We start from the raw sequence: 11707 nt of genomic DNA, 5'->3' as shown, positions 1-11707 counted from the left end.
TGGTGAGGTTTAGTGACTAACTGATTAGTGACTACACAACTGCTACCTACCTTATTGTCATCTATTGGTTCCTTCAACATCTCAAGCCCGGGCCCACACGGACATGTTTTTTGCGGGGCAACGATAAATCGAAAACGACAGAGACCATTTCCGTGAGATAAACGATATGCGAGGTCTCAACCGCAAATGTGCCACCGGTATAAATACATGGCCATAGTGCAAGTGGAACTACAGGCACCGCATCTCCACTTGCGAGTTCAAGGAGCAACACGTACGTACGTGCTGCCGGGCATGGACGACGAGCTGCTCTCCCCGTGCTCCTCCTTCTTCCCGGTCTCTCCGCCGTCCGGCCAGTTCGAGCATCAACACCACCAGTTTATCGAGTTCGCCTCCTGCGAGGTCCCGGAGCAATGGCTTCTCCGAGACGTCGTCGTGCCGGCCAAGAGCGAGGACGCGGGGGACCTGTGGCCCGCGGGGTCCCTGCTCTCGCCGGACTCCGATCTCTCCGAGCTGCCGGCGCCGAGCCTCCCTGCGTCCACGGAGTCGACGCCACGTCCAGCCGCGAAGCGGCGGGGGAGGAAGCCGGGGCCCCGCCCCGAGGGCCCCACCGTCAGCCACGTGGAGGCGGAGCGGCAGCGCCGCGACAAGCTGAACGGCCGCTTCTGCGACCTCCGCGCCGCCGTGCCCACCGTGTCACGCATGGACAAGGCCTCCCTGCTCGCCGACGTCGCCGCATACATCGCCGAGCTGCGCGCCGGCGTGGCCCGGCTCGAGGACGAGAGCAAGCAGGCGGCCGCCGCGAGGTGGGACACAAGATCAGCCTCCCTCGGCGGCGGCGGCGGCTCCATCCAGCACTTTCCAGCCGGCGACGAGACGTTGGAAGTGCGATGACGGCCCGGCCCTCCGCTCCGCGCTGCTCCAGCGGCTACGCAACAGCGCCTAGCGATAGAGCCTAGAGCTCCCCTACGTTATCTCGTGAGCAGGTACATCACGAGACAAGTCCCGCATACGACGATGGATGCCATGCATGGTAAATCTGGCGCCTTTGCTGCGTGTCGTCCATGGAATAAATTCCAATACCCATATATACCCATTGTCAATAGTGGCCAGTGAGAAGTTTGTTTGTATCTACTTACGGATTGAGTATATGTATGCACGTGTGCTACTAGTGTTATGTGCTTGTTAAACTCTTGATTTTTTTTCTTTTTTTAGGGAGAGTGTTTGTTATACTATTGTGTAATATATACATGCATACATGTCCTGTATGATACCTTAATTAGTACTTGTATTGGTGTATCTTGCGCTCCTAGAGATGAATCATGAATGTTAGGTTAAAGAGAACGAGGTTAAGATCAATCTAACGGGCTCTCCATAATCAAATACATCGATGGTACGCTGGTTTTGTTATTACTGTAGAAAGCTAGGGACTAGCTCTTCGATTCAGGTAGATTTTATTACAAACGATTAAAGTGGGGGAGTCAGAGTTGAAAAGAGGATTCTGGCTTATTTCTCTCATGCAAAACGAATCTTTCATCTCGCACGCTCCTAAGTGATACAAGAAAGATAAATATTTTATGGGTTTTTAGTCACTGCAAGACCTTTTTGCTATATGCTCCCACCCCCCTCCCCACACACACACATAAATTATAAGATATTTTGGATATTTCAATACAGATAACATACAAACTAAAATAAGTGAACAAATATACACTAAAACACTTCCATATATGTCCGATTCAGAAAAAGGTTAGTACATCTTATAATAGTGAATGGATGGAGTATTTTGAACTCTAATTCAAAGGAAAAATTTTCAAAAGACTTGATTTTTATTTGGAAGATCTTGGCAAATTAGTAAGAAAACACGGAAGTGACTAGATTCCACATTTCAACACAACACTATTGAATTAGCAAACGTAGTTCTAGTACTAGGTGGTAAAATTGGAGTGTATTTGAGAATAGCCTCAAGTCTATGCAGCCGATTTATTTTTCCAGAGAGTATTTTATTGACCTAAAACGTCACAAGGAGCTGATATAATCACAGGGCTTGTTTGGTTGGAATTTCAAGGGATTAAATCCCTTGCAGGTCGAAATCCTACTCTGTCCCCTTCAATAATTCTCTACAAAGCATTGTGTATGTGTGTGTGGTGGGGTGGGGGTGGGGGGGGGGGGGGGGGGGGGGGGTTAACTGAACAAACACTTGCAAAGTTCGCAACAAACCAATAGCGGTGTGTGGAGAGCAGTGATACAATATGACACACACCGTATTATAGTAGGACGTAATCCAGCCAAAATGTAGAAGGACAAGCATGTGCCTACCTAGAAAGTCCGAGACATGCGCCATTGTACGACAAATCTGTTAGTGCTTGAGACCGACCGCAATTCAGTGGTAAGAGCTTTCAAATCTACATTTTGAATGGATCGAACATAAGTAGCATCATGTGGGAGTTCAAGCAGCTTAAACATGAATGCCGCTTTATGAAATTAGTGGGAAAAATAAAAAAGATGATGAACTGACACATGCTTTAGCGTAGTTATTATTTTTTTTTTGCGGGGGGGATGCTTTATGAAATTAGTGGGAAAAATAAAAAAGATGATGAACTGACACATGCTTTAGCGTAGTTAGGTCGTAAGTGTTGGGGAAAGATAGTAATTTAAAAAAAATTCCTACGCACACACAGAATCATGGTGATACATAGCAACAAGAGGGGAGAGTGTGTTCACGTACCCTCGTAGACCGAATGCGGAAGCATTAGCACAACGTGGTTGATGTAGTCGTACGTCTTCACGATCCGACCGATTCAAGTACCGAACGCACGACACCTCCGAGTTCTGCACACGTTCAACTCGATGACGTCCCACGAGATCCGATCACTAGTAGAAAACAGGGCTATGGTCCAGGCCGGCTCAGCCCATTAGTCCCGGTTCAGTGTAGAACCGGGACTAATGTGGGCATTGGTCCCGGTTCGTGAGCCCAGGGGGCAGGCCGGGCCACGTGGGCCATTGGTCCCGGTTCGTCTGGACCTTTTGGTCCCGGTTGGTGGGACGAACCGGGACCAATGGGCCTCGCTCCTGGCCCACCACCATTGGTCCCGGTTGGTGGCCTGAACCGGGACCAAAGGCTCCCCTTTAGTCCCGGTTCTTGCCACAAACGGGGACCAATGAGGTGCCTATATATACCCTCGCCCGCGAGCAGAGCACTCCAGTGCTCTGTTTTTCTCTGGCCGGCGAGGGGAGGGGTTTGTGGTGCTCTAGCTCACCTCCTATGCACATGAGGTGTTCGATGGAATGCCCGAGCCACACTACTTAAACTTTCTCCTCTCGAAGCTCGACCTCCAAACTCCATTTTCCTCGAGATTTGTCTAGATTTAGCGGTCCGTCACGCCCCGTCCCCGTCTTCACCGGCGTCGATCACCCGCGCTGATCTCATCACCGACACCACCGTGGTGAGCCTCTTGTTCTTATCTTCTTTCTAAAAGGAAAAATAATCTTACTTGTCTGTTTAGATAGATACTTGTATCATTTTCTTACATTTATTATTGCATCTTATATAGTGCGATGGTTTTAGTATCCGCCCCCGTCGGCCCTCGTCCTGTCTATGATTCGGATTTGGTATGTATATTATCTTCATAACTATTGGTTCATTTATTGTTTATGAAAATTATGCCGACCAACGTGACATAGATTTTATTTATCTAGGATGTATGTGAACCGGAAATGCCAACCGACCCTATTGTCGAGAGGTTAAATTTAGTTGAAGAAGAAAACAATTTGTTGAAGGAAAAAATAAAAAAAATTGAGGAGGAGAAGATGATATTGGAGTTGCATGTTGCGAATGTCGTCGATGATCACAAGATCAAGATGGATGCAATGCGCTTGAAGATTAGAAAGATTAGAAAATATGCCATTCATACCGAGGCTTGGTATCATTATGCCGTTGGATCAATTGTTACCTTGGTTGCGATTATGATCGCATTTGTTTTCGCATTGAAATGTTTTACATAGTTTCAATGTATGGTTTAATTAATTAGATGCTCTGGAGAGCTATATGTTGTTAGATGAGAACTATGTATGCACTTTGGTTTTAATGTGCTGATGAACTTCTATTAATTTGGACACTTAATTATATATAATGCACGCAGATGAACCGGCAATGGATGTACGGTGACAGACACACCCCCGAGTACATTAAGGGCGTGCATGAGTTTCTCGATGCGGCTGAGGCAAACAAGCAGAATGGTTTTATGTGTTGTCCATGCACTGAATGTGGGAATACGAGGTCTTACTCTAACCGGAAAATCCTTCACTCCCACCTGCTTTACAAGGGTTTCATGCCACACTATAATGTTTGGACGAGGCACGGAGAAATAGGGGTTATGATGGAAGACGGCGAAGAAGAAGAGTACGATGACAACTATGTGCCCCCTGAATACGGTGATGCTGCAACGGGGGGAGCTAGTGAAGATCAAGAGGAACCAGACGATGTGCCCAATGATGCTGCCACGGGTGAAGCTGCTGAAGATCAAGAGGAACCAGACGATGTGCCCGATGATGATGATCTCCGCCGGGTCATTGTCGATGCAAGGACGCAATGCATTAGTCAAAAGGAGAAGCTGAAGTTCGATCGCATGTTAGAGGATCACAAAAAAGGGTTATACCCCAATTGCGAAGATGGCAACACAAAGCTCGGTACCGTACTGGAATTGCTGCAGTGGAAGGCAGAGAATGCTGTGGCTGACAAAGGATTTGAGAAGCTACTGAAAATATTGAAGAAGAAGCTTCCAAACGATAACGAATTGCCCGACAGTACATACGCAGCAAAGAAGGTCGTATGCCCTCTAGGATTGGAGGTGGAGAAGATACATGCATGCCCTAATGACTGCATCCTCTACCGCGGTGCATACAAGGATCTGAACGCATGCCCGGTATGCGGTGCGTTGCGGTATAAGATCAGATGAGATGACCCTGGTGATGTTGACGGCGAGCCCCTCAGGAAGAGGGTTCCTGCGAAGGTGATGTGGTATGCTCCTATAATACCACAGTTGAAATGTCTGTTCAGAAACGAAGAGCATGCCAAGTTGATGCGATGGCACAGTGAGAACCGAAAGAAAGATGGGAAGTTGAGAGCACCCGCTGACGGGTCGCAGTGGAGAAAAATTGAGAGAAAGTACTGGGATGAGTTTGCAAAGGACCCAAGGAATTTATGGTTTGCTTTAAGCGCGGATGGCATTAATCCTTTCGGGGAGCAGAGCAGCAATCACAGCACCTGGCCCGTGACTCTATGTATGTATAACCTTCCTCCTTGGATGTGCATGAAGCGGAAGTTCATTATGATGCCAGTTCTCATCCAAGGCCCTAAGCAACCCGGCAACGAAATTGATGTGTACCTAAGGCCATTAGTTGAAGAACTTTTACAGCTGTGGAATGGAAACGGTGTACATACGTGGGATGAGCACAGACAGGAGGAATTTAACCTTAAGGCGTTGCTGTTCGTGACCATCAACGATTGGCCCGCTCTCAGTAACCTTTCAGGACAGACAAACAAAGGATACCACGCATGCACGCACTATTTAGATGACACTGAAAGTATATACCTGGAAAATGCAGGAAGAATGTGTACCTGGGCCATCGTCGATTTCTTCCAACCAACCATCAATGTCGAAAGAAAGGCAAGCATTTCAAAGGCGAGGCAGATCACCGGAAGAAGCCCGCCATGCGCACCGGTGTTCACGTGCTTGCTATGGTCAATGATTTACACTACGTAATCTTTGGAAAGGGTTCCGGTGGACTAGCTGTTCCGAATGACGCTGAGGGACACGCACCCATGTGGAAGAAGAAATCTATATTTTGGGACCTACCCTACTGGAAAGACCTAGAGGTCCGCTCCTCAATCGACGTGATGCACGTGACGAAGAACCTTTGCATGAACCTGCTAGGCTTCTTGGGCGTGTATGAGAAGACAAAAGATACACCCGAGGCACGAGAGGACCTGCAACGTTTGCACGAAAAAGACGGCATGCCTCCGAAGCAGTATAAAGGTCCTGCCAGCTACGCTCTTACGAAAGAAGAGAAAGAAATCTTCTTTGAATGCCTGCTCAGTATGAAGGTCACGACTGGCTTCTCGTCGAATATAAAGGGAATAATAAATATGCCAGAGAAAAAGTTTCAGAACCTAAAGTCTCATGACTGCCACGTGATTATGACACAACTGCTTCCGGTTGCATTGAGGGGGCTTCTACCGGAAAACGTTCGATTAGCCATTGTGAAGCTATGTGCATTCCTCAATGCAATCTCTCAGAAGGTGATCGATCCAGAAATCGTACCAAGGCTAAGGAGTGATGTGGCGCAATGTCTTGTCAGTTTCGAGCTGGTGTTCCCACCATCCTTCTTCAATATCATGACGCACGTCCTAGTTCATCTAGTCGACGAGATTGTCATCCTGGGGCCCGTATTTCTACACAATATGTTCCCCTTTGAGAGGTTCATGGGAGTCCTAAAGAAATATGTCCGTAACCGCGCTAGGCCAGAAGGAAGCATCTCCATGGGCCATCAAACAGAGGATGTTATCGGGTTTTGTGTTGACTTCATTCCTGGCCTTAACAAGATAGGTCTCCCTAAATCGCGGTATGAGGGGAGACTGACTGGAAAAGGCACTCTGGGAAGAGGCTCAATAATATGCAGGGACGGATATTCTTGGTCTCAAGCACACTACACAGTTCTACAGAACTCTACCTTGGTGACCCGGTATGTCGATGAACACAAGAACAGTCTGCGCTCCAAACACCCGGAGCAGTGCGACGACTGGATTACATGTGAACACATCAGGACTTTCAGCAGTTGGTTGGAAACACATCTCAGAGGTGACAACACTGTTTGTGATGAGTTGTACTTGTTGTCCAGGGGACCATCTTTGACTGTATTGACTTACAAAGGATACGAGATAAATGGGAATACATTTTACACGATCGCCCAAGATCAAAAGAGCACCAACCAAAACAGCGGTGTCCGCTTTGATGCAGCAACCGAGAGCGGAAAGGACACATATTATGGTTACATAGTGGACATATGGGAACTTGACTACGGACCTGATTTTAAGGTCCCTTTTGTTTAAGTGCAAATGGGTCAATCTGTTAGGCGGCGGGGTACAGGTAGACCCACAGTACGGAATGACAACAGTGGATCTGAAAAATCTTGGGTACACTGACGAACCGTTCGTCCTAGCCAATGATGTGGCACAGGTTATCTATGTGAAGGACATGTCTACCAAACCGAGAAAAAGAAAAGATAAGGAAGCGAATACATCATACGATGAGCCAAAGCGCCACATAGTTCTTTCAGGAAAAAGGGACATCCTGGGAGTGGACGGCAAGACAGACATGTCTGAAGATTATGAAAAGTTTCATGAAATTCCTCCCTTCAATGTCAAGGCTGACCCAAGCATCCTGATAAACAATGAAGATTATCCATGGTTACGGCGCAATAAGCAAATGACACAAGCGAAGAAAAAGTGAAGACTTTCTCCCGCAATAAGCAAATGCTATGTGGGTGAAATTATGATACCATCCCAACTTTCAACTTTTTCAGAGTTCATTTGAAATGCTTTCATGTCTTATGGTTCGAAACTTTGATACTTCGAAAGTGATTGTCCATTTTGTACACGAAGTGCATCAAGTTTTTGTCGTAACCCTCTCTACTTTTTGGAACATGCTATGTGGGTGAAATGATGATACCATGCCAACTTTCAACCTTTTCAGAGTTCATTTTGAAATGCTTTCCAATTTCAGAGTCATTTAGCTCAAAGAATGAATTAATAGCAAACAGAATGAACTACAAAACTTTTATGAAAATAAAAACAATCAATTAAAATATTATGTTATGATCAACTAAAATAAAACTATAATATTCTCCAATAGCAAAAAGAATATAATTTGTGTGACCTAAAATCAAACTATAAGTATTTAATTGTAAGTATAAATAAAAAATAAATAGCAAAGAAGAAAAAAATTCTAATTTTATAGTAAAGTTATTCATAAACTAGTGATTCACACAAATTTTTAAAAATTCAAATTTAAACTATTTAAAATTTAAAACTAATGGCACTAACAGAAAGTTTATAATTTTTGTGACCTAAAAGCAAAAGGAAATCACTAAAAAACTGTAAGTATTTAGTTTTAAGTAGAAATAAAAAAATAAATAGAAAAAAATTCTAATTTTATAGTAAAGTTATTCATAAACTAGTGATTCACACAAATTTTTAAAAATTGAAATTTAAACTATTTAAAATTTAAAACTAATTGCACTAACAGAAAATTTATAATTTTTGTGACCTAAAAGCAAAAAGAAATCACTAAAAAATAGTAAGTATTTAGTTTTAAGTAGAAATAAAAAAATAAAAAACCAAAAAATGTAGAAATAAAAAAGAAAAAACCAAAAAAAATGCCACCTACTGGGCCTCCACGGCCTGAATACGACTAGAAACCCTACATGGGCCAGGATTCAGGCCCGTAGAAGGCCCAATAGGCCCACAGGCAAAGCAGTGTCAAATTAGGCCCATAGGCCTGCTGTTCAGAGGAGTTCGAGAGGGAGGAGGCAGCAGAGCTTATAAACTGGTGTTGGGCGCTGTCAACTAGCGATGTGGGACTAAACTTATGGGCGCGGGGCAGCACAAGGGTATTGGTCCCGGTTGGTGGCCCTAACCGGGACTAAAGGTGGCATTGGTCCCGGTTGGTGGCACCAGCCGTGACCATTGCCCCCCTTTAGTCCCGGTTGGTGCCACCAACCGGGACCAATGGGCTTCGCTTCCCGCCCTTTGGGCTGCCGAAAAGAGGCCATTGGTCTCGGTTTGTGGCACCAACCGGGACTAATGCCCACCTTTAGTCCCGGTTGCTGCCACGAACCGAGACTAAAGCCTCTTCTATATAAGGCCACACTTTGGAATTTTTCATTCTCATCTTGCAGTTGCCGCCCCTGACGCCGCCAGGCTACCCCGACGCCGCCCCGCCCCCATCGTCGTCGTCGCCCGCGACGCGCGCCGCCACGGCCCGCCCCCGTCGCCGTCGCCCCCGTCCCGCCCTCGCCGTCGCCCGCGCCGGCCCCTTGCCCGACGCCCGCCGCCCCGGCTACCGTCCCCGTCACCGCGTCCCCGAGTCGGCCGTCCTCGTCGCCGGACTCCAGCCGTCGCCGCCCCCTCAAAGTGAGCCCCCCTCTCGAGTGCCACTCTTGCGCCGCCCGAGCGCCCTTGCTCCGCCCCTGCTCCATGGTCGCCGCCGCCCGAGCGCCCCGGCTCCGCCCCTGCGCCCTTGCTCCGCCCCTGCTCCGCCGGCCCCGAGCGCCCGAGGAGAAGTAGAGGAGAGGAGAAGTGGAGCAGCAGCAACGCGCTGTCCACTTTTCTGAATTTTTTGGAACAGGAGGAATTTTTTTGTCCATATAGAAGGTGTCTGATGAAATACTAGATGGCTTTGGGCATTTTTGGAATTTAAAAAAAAATTTGTGGTGAGGTACTGATGCAAGACAAAGGCGATGGCAAAATTTCAGAATTTTTGGAGAGGTTTATAATAGGTTTTCAACAAGTTATTTGAATCCGATTCAAATTTCATTTGAATGAAATTTGAAAATTTTGAACTATGGATCAGAATATGCTAAATATGTCAAAAATGTTTTTTTTATATGATGTTTTTTTTCATATATGTATTCATTTTTTTATTTAGGTTGTTAATTAGTACATATCGATTTTAGGTTAGTGTAGAGGAAAAAGTAAAATAAGGAAAAGGAAGAAAAGAGGAAGAAGGAAGAAGAAGAAGAAGAAAAGGAAGGAGTTTGGAAAGGAAAATAAGAAGAGGAAGGCTTCTTTTTTTTTCTTCGATCTTCTCCTCTATTTTGTTCATGGATATATGCTAAAGAAAACGAGGGGGGTGATAGATGATGATGAGGGGTCGAGAGTGGGACGAGAGGTCGAGAGGTGTCGAGGGGAAAAAAATATGTTATCAGGGACGAGGGTCATCGAGGGGTCGAGAGAACTAAATAAGAAGAAGAAGAGGAGAGGAAGAAGAGGAGAAATAAATAAGAAGAAAAAAGAAGGGGAAGAAGAGGGAGAAGAAGAGGAGAGGAAGAAGAGGAAGTCTTCTCCTCTATTCTTTCTTTTCTTCTTTTTTCTTCTTCTTCTTCCTCTTTATTTTATCGGGAACGAGGGTCGTCGAGAGGTCGAGGAGCGGTAGAGGAGAAACCCTAAATAGAAAGTATCGTCGGTGTGAGATACATGTACCGTCGGTGTCGGACACTACACCCACATCCCACAAGTGGCGCGGGCTTCGACGCCCACGTCACTTGTGGGACGTGGATGTAGTGTCCGACACCGAAGGCCACATGTATCTCACACCCACGATACTTGCTAGCTATTTAGGGTTTCCTCTACCGAAAAGAAGAGGAGAAATAAATAAGAAGAAGAAAAAAGAAGAAAAAGAAGAGGAGAAGAAGAGAAAATAGAATATATTCTATTTTCTCTTTTCTCCACTATTCCTTTCTTCTTCTCCTCTTTTTTTTCTTCTTTTCTTCTTCTTATTCTTCTTCTTCTTCTTATTCTTATTAGCCGGAAGTAGGGAGAGGTTTCCTAGTGTCAAAGTATTGAAGAAATCCATGCCTTCATCATTAGCTGGAAGTAACCAGGGCATGTTGGTATGAAGTTCTGCAAAGTTGTTTTGGAATGGAGTCCCGGATAGAATAATCCGCCTTTTGGTACCAATTCAGCAAAGGCCTTCCAAATAGCGATATTCGGAAGGCTCTTGCCGAACTTTGTACCAAAAGGCGGATTATCCTATCTGGGAGTCCGTTCCAGAACAACTTTGAAGAGCTTCGTACCATCATGCACATGTTACTTTCGCCTAATGATGAAGACATGGTTTTGTTGAATCCTGAGACACTACGCAACCTCCCGACCCCTCGGCGATCCTATCGAACATGAGAGGAAGAAGAGGATAAAAAAAGAAGAGGAAGAAGAAAAAAAGAGGAGAAGAAAGAATAGAGGAGATCTTCTCCTCTATTCTTTCTTCTCCTCTTATTTTTCTTCTTCTTCCTCTTTTTTTATCGGGAACGAGGGTCGTCGAGGGACATAGATGTAGTGTCGTCGTTGTCGATATATACCCCCTCCCGATAGCTTACTATGATTAGGTAGCTAGTTCTACGTTTGGCACTAATATATCCATCTGTCATGTTTGAATAATAATTGCCATGTTGTAAATATTTGTAGAAACTATGGACACCGCCCTAGACGAAGCAACAAAAGAAGCGTTGTTGAGGGACATAATCGCAGAAGGAAGTGATGCCATCTTGTTGTTTCTCAACGAAACCGATGGTTTGGAAGGAGAGGGTGAACAAGCTGGCTACGGTGACCTAATGCCGGTGCAAGAATAAGAACATGAGGACGGCTCCGGTGACCGAACCGAGTCCGGCCAGGTATATATATTAGTTAAGCCTATGCTGACTAGCTGATTGATGCATTCATTGTTTTGGTATGTACACATATTAATTAAGTCTTTGTTCTTTTTTCTAGCCCTCCGGATCGAGCACAACTTCGGTAAAGAGACGAGGCCCGAAGAAAAAGTTGAGCTCGGATGAAAAGTTTGAGATCATAGCAATCGCGCCCGACGGCCAACCTATTGAACCCCTCCGGACAAAGAGCGCATTTGTTGCTCAGTGCAGGGTTCTGGTTAGGGAT

The 11707-nt window shown here is 45.7% G+C and overlaps 1 protein-coding gene across 1 annotated transcript; it reads left to right on the top strand.

Moving 5' to 3' along the window:
* The first annotated feature begins 237 nt into the window (after positions 1–237).
* Positions 238–1256, top strand: LOC125556411 (transcription factor MYC2-like). The gene has a single exon (XM_048719151.2). It carries the CDS (start codon positions 292–294, stop codon positions 889–891), a length of 600 nt encoding a protein of 199 aa, XP_048575108.1. The 5' UTR covers positions 238–291; the 3' UTR covers positions 892–1256.
* Positions 1257–11707: the final 10451 nt, after the last annotated feature.

Source organism: Triticum urartu, chromosome 5A, assembly GCF_056163025.1.
Source record: "Triticum urartu cultivar PI428250 chromosome 5A, HENAU_Tu73, whole genome shotgun sequence".
In the NCBI taxonomy this organism is placed as follows: domain Eukaryota; kingdom Viridiplantae; phylum Streptophyta; class Magnoliopsida; order Poales; family Poaceae; genus Triticum; species Triticum urartu.
Note: the sequence above shows the minus strand (reverse complement) of the source record. Positions and strands in the feature narration are given on the sequence as shown.

Bases quoted from the DNA above. Each gene is read 5' to 3' on its own strand.
- LOC125556411 (XM_048719151.2), top strand. From the start codon at position 292: ATGGACGACGAGCTGCTCTCCCCGTGCTCCTCCTTCTTCCCGGTCTCT.